Source organism: Carica papaya, chromosome 1, assembly GCF_054855325.1.
Source record: "Carica papaya isolate Zhongbai chromosome 1, ASM5485532v1, whole genome shotgun sequence".
Taxonomy (NCBI): domain Eukaryota; kingdom Viridiplantae; phylum Streptophyta; class Magnoliopsida; order Brassicales; family Caricaceae; genus Carica; species Carica papaya.
Window position 1 is genome coordinate 20,850,410 of NC_142309.1, and position 15,013 is coordinate 20,865,422.

Below are 15,013 nucleotides of genomic sequence, written 5' to 3' on the forward strand. Positions count from 1 at the left end.
TAAAACAGGCTAAATAACAGTTAACCAACAAACACACTAGACTCGGGCTCCATTAGCGACCTTAAACAATTTCACACATTCGTTGATTTATGAAATACCGTTTTATCATTTATTGAACTTTAATACCGTGATAGGAAATAGGGTGAGGGGTCCTTACTCGTTTCGGGGTCCCAACACGGCTTCACAGTGCGCCTACAGGCTGTCCCTAATTTTTCCTGAATTTTTTTCGGGGAACTGAAACGCACTACTGGTACCTGCACGTGTTCCAAAAAATCCCAAATTAGGCCCAGGGCCCCTTTTTGGCCAATATCACAATTTCGGCATGGCGGCTCCGCTGTGCTACGGCGACGGCGATGCCGCTTGCGGCGGCGATTCGCCTCGGTTTGGCCGTTTTCGGCCGAATTCGGCCACACTTGCATCGATCCTTGCGATTAAACAACTCTAGGGCCATCGGGGGACTAAAAAATTACAGAAAACCGAAGCTTACCGGCGGTGGTGCTCTCGGGTGCGGCGGCTCTTCGGTGAAGTTCGTGTTTTGGTGATTCGGCTTCGATCAACCTGTAAAGAAAAGAATGGTGATCACGGTGATATAAAAATTGCATTAAACGGAGGCAGGGAAGGGCCTCATCGGAGGCAAAAACCGAGGAGGGATGCGGCGGCGCCGCTGGGTTTCAGCCGTGTTTTCCGACCGTTTGGCTGAGATTTTGGCTCCGATTTGGCCACATGGGAAATCAGCGTGGAAAAACGAGTCGGAGGTATGAAATTTACCTCGATCGGCGGTCAGAAATTCCTCCGGTGCAGCGGCGGGTGGCGGCGGCCGGCTTCTGGTTCGTCTTCTCCGGCGAGGGCAGGCGGCTAGGGTTTTGTGGTCTGGTGTGGGGGTCTTATTTATACCCTTTTGCCTTTTGATCTCAGCCGTCCATTTTGATTTAATCTGGGTCGTCCGTTTTTGATTGAATCTGGGCTGTCTGTGCGATTGCATCTGGACCGTCCGATCGCACGCTTGATCTGGGCCGTCCGATCGCGCATACGCGGATCGCCAATGTGGCCCGTCCCGGATCGACGTGGTCTTGCCACGTGGCAGGTCCCGGTTGGCCGGGACTGCTGACTGGGTCTGCTGACGTGGCTGCTGACGTGGCCTTTTTTTTTTCTTCTTCAATTTCCCCGGGCGCTACATATACTGTTTAAATTGCTATTGTCTATTTATTTTAATTACTTTCTTGTTCATTGATCACTTAACTGATTATTCTCACCTATCGACTGATTTAAAGTAAATTCCTTAATCACGTTTTCTTAATTTTCATATTGTATAGTTGTATGACTTACTATTGATCTATAAATATGAAATGTTGGTATGTAATTGGTAATTAGTTGATGATGCGGATATATGTACGAAAGGTTTATTAGGTACGCTGGGGAAGGGTGTACAGACCCGGTGCATAGAAGAAAGCTTACTGTGAACATTATCTCATTTGAATGAGGTTGAGAAATCTCATACTAGAAGGGGTTTGGAGGTATAATTCACTCTCATAGCGGACGAGATATTTAGGTGGTAGTATGTTTGGCACCCCTTATCAGACATGGTATAAGAACAACAGGTTAAATAATAAATTGGATATTGGGTCCACGCGTAAGGAGGATCCTTATGGACTCCTAAAGGTACTGGTAAGCATGTAAGAATGTAAGTTTACTATCATTGTTCATTTAAATGTGAAATAAAATACTACATTGGTTATTGTTTTCATAGGTCGGTTTTGGAAACTTATAAAGATAAGTATAAAAATAACAGTTTTTATGTTAAATGAATTTATTTAAAAATAATAATAGCTCCATTAGTTGTTTACGATTTTTAACAATCTTTAATTTTTTGTATTAGTGCTAAACGTGATATTTTTATTAGACTAATATAGTTAATCCTTATATTTAGCTATTTTTAGATCAGAAAGACCAAGATTTAGATCTTAAACAACAAGAAGAAGGTTGCAAATAAAGTTTACTCCCGTATCCCATTAGAGTTGCCAAACGGAGGTTAACTCCATAAGATCTTTAATTGTATTTTATTTTATTTATTTATTTTATTATTGAAAATTTTTTTAAAAAGATATTTTCGTAACGCTATTAGACATCTAAATTAATATTTTTAAACTTTAGTCAAATATAACCTAAATACTTAATCTATTTATATTTATTACCAATTATAATTAAATTAATTTAAGCCAGAAATGAATTAATTTAACTGTTCTCCTGCTGATATAATCAGCATGCAAGTGTTGTTAATTATAGTTGATCAATCATACTATAACATTATAAATTACAAAAATCTTATTAAATTAAGTTTAGTTCAACCATGTTTTATTTTCAATTTAATTTCTATATTTTAACTATTTTATATTTAAAAACTAATTATAATTTATATTAAAAAAAGATAAATGTGAAGCAACCGGTGGGACCACCACATGGACACTCTGGTTGACATCATTGGTCACCTGCCCTGCGGACGAGTTAACGCGGAATCACGTTTCTCAGCCAATCACAGTTCATAGAAAGTTTACCCCAACTTACCACGAAACGCGGTAACTTAACCAAAATTTACCCCCAGTAAGACTGTAAAACAGAAAGCCTTTGGGTCATTGTCAATAAGACCATTGACCCCCGCTCCGTCCATTTGAAATTCCGGGAAGAAGAAAAGAAACTGTTGATAAAATAATTCCATTATTTTCTCTGTCTTCCCTGTAACAAAAGCCGTTAGGTAGAATTCGAATAAAGAAAAGAGAATATATTTTCTTTGTTTTTTTGAATTATTATATTATTGTTTTCCATGTTGAATTTCTCCTTGTCTTCTCATCTTTCAGTCTGCTGCTGCTTTGGATGAGAACAAGGTTAATGGTTTTCGTTTCCTGGTTAGTATAATAACGATATTTTGTTGCGGTGAGGGAAGAGAAGGTGAGCCAAATGGAGAGTTACTTGGACGAGAACTGGGATGTCAAACCGAAGAACTCATCGGAGGAAGCTTTACAGAGATGGAGAAAGCTATGTTGGATCGTGAAGAACCGTAAACGGAGGTTTCGTTTCACTGCGAATCTCTCGAAACGTTTCGAAGCTGAAGCTATTCGTCGCTCCAATCAGGTTTCTTTCTTTTTTTCAATTTTTTTTTCGTGAATTAAGTTCTTCTATTTCTTGGTTGCTTCTTTAGAAGATGTGTTTTTTTTTAAAGGTCTAAACGCAAGTTAAGACTATTGTTAAATGATTTTCCATTTCAGACGGTTAATCTGATTTAAGTTAACCAGATTTAGTCATCGTGACTTGCATTAGAGTGAAATCGGAGCAACAGGTCAAAGATTTAGATCGCGTTAGATTCTGTTTCGGATCCTGTACAAATTGCAACTCTCTAGCTTGTGTAGATATTTTACTATTTTGGGACGTTATTGGAATTCCTTGGGTTCGTCGAGGTAAGAATTTGTTCCTAAATTCAGAGGCTCCTAGTGCTGAAAAGCATCACACAAATATAGGCCCCAATTTCGGATTCAATAATTAGGTATTGGAATATGCTATGCTGGAGCTCATACTGTTTAAGAAATATATAATTGTGCTAGGTAGTTCTGGCAGTCAAATCATTTTTTACTTTCATTTTCAAATTAGTTTAACAGGAGTTTGGATCCTATTTTTATGGAGTTTTGTCAGAATAAAGTTGTTACGTTATTGGTGCTATGGTGTTTGAGGCATAGATTTGTTTTTCACAATTGATTAATTGCTTACTATATTCTTTCAGTGCCATTTCTTTCTACACGTTTCTTTAGGAAAAATTTTCTCTGGACTTCAAATCAAGTTAACTGAGCAGAATCTATGAGATTCAATCCTGTCCGGAATTCCACCTCCTATTTTCTTATTTTGGAAGGGACATCTTTTTTGGTAATAAAAGAGAAACGCCTAAGACTTAATAAAACCTCAGTGAAGATACACCACTCAGATTTGTTGACAACATAGCCTGTAACACAGTAGGAGGCTCCTGTAATATAGACAAGACAAGAAGGGCAATATTTGTTAGCCCATCCGCATGACAGTGTCGTCCGGAAAAGTATGAGCACAATCTCCAATTCACTCTTTCTGCGGCAGGCTTCTGAAAACACTAAAGAGAGAGATCTTGTTACCTTTTTGTTCAGAATCAAAGTTCTAAATCTCCTGAGGAAAACTGTCAAACAGCATGCATAACCTATGACATGTTTGAAATACCTTGCATTCGCAAAGCTAAGAATTAACTCCTGAATTTTCAAAGATCCAGAGGCATATGCTGTTCAAGCTTGGCAGGTGATATGTAAAGATTGGGCTATGTCTGAATACTTAAAGTACAACGCAAGATGGGTTCTATTAAGTCTCAAATAGAAGTTGAAATGCTTGAATGAAATTGATTTGTTATTTGGCCCTTGTAGGGTAATTCTACTGACTAGTCGACATGACACCATCATCTGTATATGCTGAGCTAATAATGTTTTAATTATATACAGTACCGTGCTAGTATTTGCAATCATTGCTAGTTTGAAAATTTCAAGTTAGTCGAGCAAGAATCTGGATTCTTTTGGTATAATTTTGTCAGTAAGAACCATTATGACCTTGTTGGTGCTCTGCCGTTCGAGGTATAGGTTGTTTATCATGATTGATTTATTGCTAATCATTCGCTCTCCTGAAACTCGTAATGGATCGCCACTGGCCAGAATCTATGAGATTTGGTCCTTTCTGGAACTCCACCTACTATTTTCTTGTTTGAGTATAGTGATCTTTTCATGAAATATTGCTCCAAATATCCATTAGGATTATAATTTCCATGAAGAATAGGAGTAAAAAATATCCAGTTAGGCATTTTCTTACTGTTATTTCCTGATGTTCTTTCCTTGTTTTGACATTCGAAACTGTAGGAGAAATTCAGAGTTGCAGTTTTGGTTTCACAAGCGGCACTTCAGTTTATCCATGGTAAGAATTAGTTAATAGGGATAGTATCTCATTGTGGAATTTCTTGCTTTAGATTTGACTCCCTGCTATGTGGCTACAGGTCTAAATTTGACCAGTGAGTACTCTGTGCCTGAAGAAGTTAGAGCTGCAGGTTTCCAAATTTGTCCTGATGAGTTAGGATCAATTGTTGAAGGCCATGATGTGAAGAAGTTGAAACTTCATGGTGGGGTACTAGGAATTGCAGAGAAGCTATCCACATCAATCACAAGTGGAATTGATACTTCTGAACACTGGATGAATAAAAGGAAAGAAATATATGGAGCTAATAAATTCGCTGAAAGCCCAGTTAGGGGATTTTGGGTTTTTGTGTGGGAAGCCCTTCAAGATACGACTCTCATGATACTGGCTGTTTGTGCCTTTGTTTCTCTTGTTGTTGGTGTAATAATGGAAGGATGGCCAAAAGGTGCTCATGATGGGCTTGGTATAGTTGCAAGCATTTTGCTTGTTGTGTTCGTTACTGCTACAAGTGATTATAAGCAATCTCTGCAGTTCAAAGATTTGGACAAAGAGAAGAAAAAAATTACAGTTCAGGTTACAAGAAACAAGGTTAGGCAGAAGCTCTCAATATATGATCTTCTCCCTGGTGATATTGTTCATCTTGCTATTGGAGATCAGGTACCGGCTGATGGGCTTTTTGTTTCAGGATTTTCTGTTTTGATAAATGAATCCAGCTTAACAGGAGAGAGTGAACCAGTTGATGTGAATGCAACAAACCCTTTTCTCCTTTCTGGGACAAAAGTTCAGGATGGATCATGCAAGATGCTTGTGACTACTGTTGGGATGAGGACCCAATGGGGTAAACTGATGGCTACACTTAGTGAAGGAGGAGATGATGAGACACCGCTACAAGTCAAGCTGAATGGGGTGGCAACCATCATTGGTAAAATAGGCCTAGTTTTTGCTGTTGTCACATTTGCTGTTCTGGTTCAAGGTCTGGTAAGCCGCAAGCTCGAAGAAGGGACTCACTGGATCTGGTCTGGAGATGATGCAATGGAATTGTTAGAATTTTTTGCAGTTGCTGTTACAATTGTTGTGGTTGCTGTTCCTGAGGGACTGCCCTTGGCAGTGACATTGAGCCTTGCTTTTGCCATGAAGAAGATGATGAATGACCAGGCACTAGTCCGCCATCTGGCTGCTTGTGAAACTATGGGGTCTGCCACAAGTATCTGTAGCGACAAGACTGGAACTCTGACTACTAACCACATGACTGTTGTGAAAGCATGCATTTGTGGCAAAATCAAGGAAGTAAGTGATGCAGAAGAGTCTCTCAAATTCAGTTCTGAGATTCCTGAATCTGCTTTGAGAACTCTACTCCAATCAATATTTAATAATACTGGTGGAGAAGTTGTTACTGGAGAAGACAACAAAATTGAATTACTGGGAACACCCACTGAAGCTGCTCTGCTAGAATTTGGGTTGTCACTTGGTGGGGACTTCAAAGCAGAGCAAGAAGCAGCAAAAATTGTCAAAGTTGAGCCTTTCAACTCTGCAAAGAAGCGAATGGGGGTTGTCATAGAGCTCCGTGATGGATATTTCAGGGTGCACTCCAAGGGTGCCTCTGAGATTGTTTTAGCTGCATGTGACAAATTCATAAATGAGACCGGTGAGGTTGCTCGCCTTGATGATACATCTGCCAGTCATCTAACAAAAACAATCGAACAATTTGCTAGTGAAGCTCTACGAACTCTTTGTCTTGCCTATATGGACCTTGGAACTGAATTTTCTGCTGAAGGTCCAATTCCTACTGAAGGATACACTTGCATAGGTATTGTTGGCATCAAAGATCCAGTGCGCCCTGGTGTTAAGGAGTCTGTTGCAATTTGTAGGTCAGCTGGTATCACTGTTAGAATGGTTACAGGAGATAACATTAATACTGCAAAGGCTATTGCCCGGGAATGTGGGATATTGACTGAAAATGGATTAGCAATTGAAGGTCCAGAATTTCGGGAGAAAAGTGAAAAAGAGTTGCATGAACTTATTCCAAAAATACAGGTACGTTATATTCTACTGCAAAAACTTGGTTGCTTTTTTGGTGTAGTTGGAGCAAACCCAAAAATATTTCTTTCCCTTTTTGTTATTTAAAAAAAAAATCTCAAGAACATTCCTTGTTTTGTCTGGATTTAGAAGCGAAGAACTACGTGGACTATCTTAGACATCCAGAGGATCATCGGTATTGAGCAAAAGTTTCCCTAAAAAATGATCAAGACTCTAATTTGTCCCAATTTATTTACAAGGTTATCATGATTTTGTTAAATCATTTTGTATTTCTGTTGAAGACTTCGGAACTCATCATTAAATACAATAATTGCATGATTTATAAATTTGTTCCTTCACAATAAGTTTGATGTTTCTTAGTGGACTAGTTTCTACTTTGAAATAGATGGATTTGGTCTGGAGATGCAATAAATAGGTCGCCCTTGTATTAATCTGACAACAATATTTAATATAAATTCATTTGCAGGTGATGGCTCGATCTTCACCATTGGATAAGCATACTCTGGTGAGGCACCTGAGAACCACCTTTGAAGAAGTTGTTGCTGTCACTGGTGATGGTACAAATGATGCTCCAGCACTTCATGAAGCAGATATTGGGCTTGCCATGGGCATTGCTGGAACCGAGGTGTAATTTACTTGCAATATTATTTTTGTGTTGTTGCATGAATGACCTTTATTTTTGATATCACTTGATGTGAGGCTTTTTAGTCATTGTCAGAACGATTGAATTTGCTTGTGAATTCATTATCCTGAAATAATGTGCTTAAGAATGTGTTCTTGATTTTTAGGTGGCAAAAGAGAGTGCAGATGTAATCATTTTGGATGATAACTTCTCCACGATTGTAACCGTGGCCAAATGGGGACGTTCCGTGTATGTGAATATCCAAAAGTTTGTTCAATTTCAGCTGACAGTAAATATCGTGGCCCTCATAGTCAACTTCTCTTCAGCCTGTTTAACTGGTTGGTAGATGCTTTCTTGTCTCTTTCCATACTGATTTATGATATATGAAATTCTTTCATCTTTTCTTTTTCTGCTTTGAGTATGTTGATAACTTTCTCCCTTTTTGTTACAACTCTCGCAGGAAATGCTCCCCTTACCGCTGTCCAGCTTTTATGGGTTAACATGATTATGGATACTCTAGGAGCACTTGCATTAGCAACAGAGCCTCCTAGTGATGATTTGATGAAGAGATCACCGGTTGGCAGGAAAGGCAACTTCATCTCTAATGTCATGTGGAGGAACATTTTGGGACAATCTTTGTATCAGTTTGTAATCATATGGTATCTCCAAACAAGAGGAAAGGCAGTTTTTCGCCTTGATGGGCCAGATTCTGATTTGATATTGAATACACTTATTTTTAACTCGTTTGTCTTTTGTCAGGTAATGGTGTCTTTTTTCGCTTTTTCATTTCTGTTTGGGTCATGCTTACTACAGGTATAGGATCCAAAAAGCCTTGGTTGGTACGATGGAAAACATCCAGAAAACTAGTTAAGAGTTATTTTCCTGTCATGTTGATGTAGATGTTTGCTACCTATTTTTATTAATTTCTCCCTAATAGGTGTCTCCAAAGTTGAGATGTTAGTCAATAGTTATATATATATTTTTCTTAGAATTCTATGATTAATTAAACAAGCTTGGTGGATCACTATCTTATGTCCTTGCATGTAACACAACTTGAAGTTCAAATTGATGATAATCTCAAACTGAAAAAATTAAAGTTGATGATAACCTTTCCATCAATATGCTTCAGATGTATATTGTTGTCAACACAGAAAAGAGATATGCATGCATGGTTAATTGGATATCTTCATCTATGTAACGGCAGCTCAATGGAAATAAATTAACTTCATGTAAGAATTAACTCGTTGTTTACTTACTAAAATGCTATTTTCTTCATTAGGTTTTCAATGAGATCAGCTCCAGGGAGATGGAAAAGATAAATGTCTTCAAGGGCATATTGAAGAACTATGTGTTTTTGGCAGTCCTCACTTGTACTGTCTTCTTCCAGATTGTAATTGTGGAGTTTCTTGGTACATTTGCAAACACGTCTCCGCTGACTTTGCATCAGTGGTTGGTTAGTGTTTTCCTTGGATTCCTTGGCATGCCCATTGCAGCTGCTTTAAAGCTAATCCCTTTGGGATCAAACTGATTTCAAGGATGCAGAAACGGGTATTTTTTGTTAGTTGTCTAGCTTGTTACATTTTTATATCCATCCTGTGGTGGTTTTTTCTTTATTTTGTCCTTAGTTATATTCATAGCAGTAGGAGCATCGGGGATGAATTATTCTTTTTTCCAACACAAGTAAAGTTGGAAACAGTAGAATACTTTAGGACAGGTTTTTGAACTGGTAATAGACATTGTCAACTTTTGAAGGCATATTTATTTATACTTGACATTCTTGGTGTAGAACTTACATCTAACAACTGAACTTTGTAAAAATCTGACAGCTAGATTTCAGGAATTGAGTGTTTTGTTTAATTATGACATTTTTTGTTTTCTTCTTCTCTTTTCCTGGTAATATAATGAACCCATTGTGCTCCTGCTTTGATGCTTCTTTTGTTTCCTAATGTCTCAATTATTAGGAATGTTAATCCCAAAGTGGTAACTATTTGTTATTCTATTGGACAACTCTACTATAACGTAATTTTTAGTTAGAATCGAACAATCTCACAACTAGTTTCGTGCCTATTTCATACTTGGCTCTGAAGTCTACTAGAAATATGATTTGTAGTTGGAATTTCAAATATCTTCATACCTCATAACTTGGGGCTCAAAGTATACTATGACATATAATGTTGAGTTAGAATCTAGTAATCTCACAACTAGTTCTAGTCTTACCTCATAACTTGGCCCTGCCTTTGCGTCATTCACGTGGTTTATGTATTATATATTTATTGGGCATGAATTTCTTTGTTTTGAATGATATTGATAGTAGATGCTCCTGGTGTTGTGTAAGAAGAAGGAAGCTACTTCCTTGAGTGCTGAGCTAGCACTAATATTGGCTATAGATTTGATTGCTTCTGCAGCAGATGACTGAAATGAAATTACCGCTTTTAGAACAGATCTAGAATTTATGTAAAATCTATTTACAAACTCATATTTACTTTAACTAGGAGAAACACAAATTCTATAAACAGATCAAATTCTAAAATTGGGTTCATATGGAATTTCATACGGAGTAGAGTAATTTTAGATTTTATCATATTCGATAGAATTTGGAATGTATTTTTATTTTATTTTTTTAATTCTGTATGAAATTTATATAGGCTCAATTTTTATTACTTGATGTAATATCCTTATCATCTTCTAGGTCAAATGAATTCGGATTTACCTTTGAATTACACATAAAGTTTAGCTATCTTTCAAACAGAGCCTACACAAATCCAGCTTAGGTGAATTCTTTTGATAAGCCCTCCAATTCACTTGAATTTTCCTTGTTAGTGTAAGTTTCCCCATAATGTTGCTTTTATGTTTTTTTTATACCCATGTCTTGTACCATTTACCGTGATTGGTGAAACACACAAACATCTTCTGATATGATCCAGAATTTCAGAATAGCTAATAAGAAATTTTGGCATATGAGTAGGTGCTAATCTTTGAACTGACTCGAATTTTAAGTTGGACTTTTGAGGAATAACTTAAAACTCTGTATATCAATATTCTTGTCATATTCTCTGTAATCTGATTCTTCAGATATGAAGAAACCGGAAAATTAAACCACCTTAGTGTAATGCCAATATCCAAGATAGTATGTAGGATTCCATATGGTAAGTACCTTTGTTCAGGTCAATCGGGTAGTGAGTGTTTCTGTATGCTAACAGGAAGTACTAAGTACGTCTTTGACACGTATAATCACTAAAGATTATCTTATGTCAAGTTAATTTATGTGTAAACTGTAGATATTATATATAACTGGCATGAAGTGCCATTAATATTTCACTTTTTGTTCCTTCAAATTTTAGTTTTGTCGGACATATATGTAGCAGCTACATGCATGCCAGCTTTCTCATGATGAAATATGGAATAGTATCCCCCATTTCAGTGGAATCTTTGTGGGTTTTTATTATCGTTAGATTAGGGATGTAGTTATTTCTGAGTGAACAAATTTATTGTCTTATTTAGATGTATTAGCATCTAGTAAATTTGACAATACCGTATTAGTTATCATTTACTATCGACGTTATAACAATCGATTACTAAAATAGTAATCGACAATAATCAAAATATAAGAAAAATTCTAGAAGTCAGTATATACTAAAAAAAAAAAAAACACATCATATATTTGTTAGAATATTTTATTCATCACTATACTAGAGTTTGAATTGTACCCGAGTTGTTTGCATGAGGATTCGACCAGCACTGTTATACCAGACAATGACAGCATAGTGATTATGAAATATTGGAATCACTAAACAAACATTATGACATTGTAAATCAACTGAGTTGGAACCAGAAAAAGATGGATACAATATTTATAAGAAAAGAAAATGAAGAAAAATGTATAGCCATCAGTATGTGAATTCCTTTCGATTCCCCATACAAAACCCTCAACAACCAAAACTTACAGAAACAGAGTCCCGTCTTTAAATCCCCTCAAAAAATTCAAAGAATTCCAATAACATTTCCCCATCTGCTTACTTTTTTTTTTTTTTTTCTTATGCCCTACAACCAACTCTGATACAACCCAAAAACTCCTTTTCCAAGACATGGAAAGAAAAAAATAAAAGCATCCCATCAAAAGTTAAGACATTAAAATCAAGAGCCAAAAGCTCAAGAAATACAAATTGAAATAATGAAAAATGAATCAAAAAGAGCAGAAGCTCATAGAAAAAAATGAACCAGCTTTGAAGATCTCTTTTCTGGCCTCTTTTGTTGGCATTAGGGGTCCAAATTCCAATCCAATAATAGTAATCTTTTCTGTATTATATGCTTCTTTTTGCTTCTTCCCGTTTTCTACTATCTTTCACTGTTTATTCATCAAAAAAATTTTAATGAAAAAAATCTTTTTTTTCCCCTACGTGGGTCTCTTTTCATTTTGCAGAACATTGTTGTTGAATGTCAATCTTCTTCTGGTTCTCCTTCTGCTTAAGGTATTTCTTGAAGGCACTGGAGAATCATTACTATCATTACAGAAAACTTCAGCTGTATTGATCCCCATTTCTTGTCTCTGCATTATATTATAGCATGCAAACACTTGTTCCTGTTTGAGAAAACCCAACAGAAAATTTTGCCAAAAGAAAATCATTCAGCAACGTAATGACGAATATGTTCCAGTAAAATAGATAAACTGAATAGGAAAAGAAGAAATAACTCACAATGTCGAGAAAGCCAGAATAAGAGATGGGATGCATCTTACTCTCCAGTTCTTCTATTGATAGTCTCTCCTCCTCCAATGCCAGCATTGCTGCAGCTGCAGCTATTGCAGATGGTCTGTGTTCCATTAGATTTATCTCTATAAAAACACACCAAAAAAAAAAACCTAAAATTATCTTTGATTGACCCAGAGAGGTAATTAAATTAGTCCTAACACCGCGTAAAGCAATAGAGAAAACAGTAGACTTAAGTTGGACCTTGCATTATATTTAAGATTATTTGATCGGTCCTGGAAACAACACTGCTGAATGAAGAAGAATCTTTACACATCTTGGAGATGAAGAAATGGAGAAAGGAAAATGGAGTCACTGAAAGCATTCGCCATTCCAATGTTTCCAGTAACAAAAGCTCCATTTTTTTAATCCCTTCACGATCAAGTCCGTAATCAAAATCTACTATTGATGGAAGCTTGACCTCCTCCATTTTTGCAGCCAAGGTGAGACATGTAACTGATAGTAACCGGACCTTCTGTGATGATTCTATCTATAAAAAGAAGCACAACGTGATACAATCTCGAGACAGTTTGAAGAAGAAAAGGAAAAGCTGTTAGGGAACTTACATTAATCGACCTCCTTGAAAGGAACCGATCGAAATAAGTCATAGACAAATAAGCTGTTTGACAATGAAATCCAAACACTTCCCTAGTCTGTGTTTGCAATGAACCCTTATCAAGATCCGAAAATATAAGGTAAAGCCGGCAGAGAAAATATTCTAATCAATAAGCTGTTTAAAAATGAAATTCAAAGACTTCACTAGTCTGTGTTTGACAACATGCCAAAAACTGCATTAAAACCATATCATAATTTGTAAATATAAACTAAAACAAGGAAGAAAACCAACAAGAAAAAAAAAAAAAAAAAAAAAAACTACTGACTCTGAGAATCCAGGCAATGGCTTCCAATCTTGCAGGTTTCAGTGAGTTAGCAAGAAACAAAGACCGAGTCCGGTTGAAATCAAAACTCGTCTCTTTACGAAACAACTTCTCAATATACTCTTCATCGACGTCCTTGTCGTCACAGCCGACATGTTCGTTCAATGCAGGAGTACTGTGATTGTTTAAGTTACGAGTAAAGCCATTTTCTTCGATGGCTGCCGGCTTTTCGTCTAAAAAAGATTCTTCTTCTTGACAGAGAAGAAAAGAGTAGTCGTCTTCCATTTTTATCGTTTTCTATTTTTTCTCACTTCTCTCTCTCTCTCTCTCTCTATATATATATATGTACTTATGTAGCAGCATGAGAGAAGAAGATTTAATCAAGTGTGGCTTAATAATAAAGCCATGATTTGGAGAGAGAAAGAGAGAGACTATGGTTGACGACCACGACTGAGAGCAGTCCGACGGAGAGAGAAAAATGATGAAGAAGTTGTGGTGCTAAAATTTAGGTATAATAGGGTTAGTAGGGTTTAGGGGTAATAATTAGTTAATTTGGTTAGTATTCGTGTAAAACGTCAACATATCAGTGTAGATTGTGGTTTTTCTGGTTAATTATCGTTTTATAATTATAATTTTAGATTACATAATCTTATTTTCTTTTTTATTAATTAAAAACAATTAAACTAATCTCTAATTTAGGCCTCGATACATTTAAATTAGTTAAAAAAAATATTTTAGTTTTTTAGTCAAAATATAATTTTTTTTGGAGGATAAAATAGAAAGTTTTTTTTGTTTAAAATAATAACTAATCCTTTTTAAGGGGATAGAAATCAAAAAGAAAACAAATCCCGTTTGTGTTTATACTTTCTCCCTTTAGTATTATCTTTTTTTTTTTAAATAATAACAAAATAAAAATTTTCTTATTCATTTTTTTTTTTTTTTTTTTTTTTTGGGGTTCAAATCTTAATATTATGTTTTTATGTAAACGTATTTCATTTTATGTTTAATGCACACGCACACACACATATATATATATATACTTACAATCCTAAGGTTGAGAGAATACATGGGCCGACACTTTTCTTGTTTTTGATTGGATAGGGCGGGCTGATGTTGGACACCCTAAACCCCAACTTTGTTGGGCCTCACCCATTTTTTCTTTTCCAAAGAATTAACAATTCTTCCTCATTTCTTTTTTTTGAAAAATATTAAGCATTATCCCTTTACTAATTGAACAAAAAATCTTATATATATGTGATTTATTTATAATTTATTATTAAAATAATTTAAAATATAAATATTATATTTGGAGCATATACTAATTTTTACATCTTAGTTATAAAAAATAATTAACTTGATATCTTTTGTTGTTGACAAATTACATATACATATTGGACTAATTTTTTAAGGAAATATAAAATTTAAAATTTGTTTGTGAAAGGAGAGAGACGGAGGGAGATAAATGAGATTCTACTAATTACTCTTTATAAGTCGTTAATTAATAATCAAGCAGAAATTGTGTTTACTTGGTTCTTTAAGCAGCTGATGCATAAATATATATATATATATATACCAGCGCATGTGTGGTCCTTTAAGAATCTGCTCGTTAGGCATGCAACAAAGCATATGGGACTGTAGATAGGATGAAAGTGGGCGTGGGAAAAGGCAAACATGGAGACCAGGCAGATCAAACAGGTTTGAGTTCTTTCTTCTCCAAAAAAGTTACATTACATAATTCAACTATCATATGTATAATTATATACTTATAT

General features: G+C 35.8%; 2 protein-coding genes across 3 annotated transcripts; one reads left to right on the forward strand and one right to left on the reverse strand.

The window, feature by feature from the left end:
• Positions 1–2,620: 2,620 nt before the first annotated feature.
• Positions 2,621–9,481, forward strand: LOC110808429 (autoinhibited Ca2+-ATPase 1). Of its 2 annotated transcripts, XM_088221398.1 has the most exons (8): positions 2,621–2,749; positions 2,853–3,126; positions 4,911–4,965; positions 5,045–6,996; positions 7,466–7,624; positions 7,788–7,959; positions 8,082–8,380; positions 8,901–9,481. In XM_088221398.1, the coding sequence occupies exons 2-8, from the start codon at positions 2,953–2,955 to the stop codon at positions 9,147–9,149; spliced, it is 3,060 nt and encodes a 1,019-aa protein (XP_088077524.1). In that variant the 5' UTR covers positions 2,621–2,749; positions 2,853–2,952; the 3' UTR covers positions 9,150–9,481. The 2 variants fall into 2 exon arrangements, with proteins under 2 accessions (XP_088077524.1, XP_088077525.1); XM_088221399.1 differs by lacking the exon at positions 2,621–2,749 and having other exon boundaries at positions 2,756–3,126.
• Positions 9,482–11,306: 1,825 nt separating this feature from the next.
• LOC110808428 (cyclin-D5-1-like) lies at positions 11,307–13,737 on the reverse strand. Its single transcript, XM_022033923.2, has 5 exons — positions 13,248–13,737; positions 12,933–13,019; positions 12,571–12,856; positions 12,316–12,452; positions 11,307–12,200 (listed from the first exon to the last, which is right to left on the reverse strand). Exons 1-5 carry the CDS (start codon positions 13,527–13,529, stop codon positions 12,015–12,017), a joined length of 978 nt encoding a protein of 325 aa, XP_021889615.1. The 5' UTR covers positions 13,530–13,737; the 3' UTR covers positions 11,307–12,014.
• Positions 13,738–15,013: the final 1,276 nt, after the last annotated feature.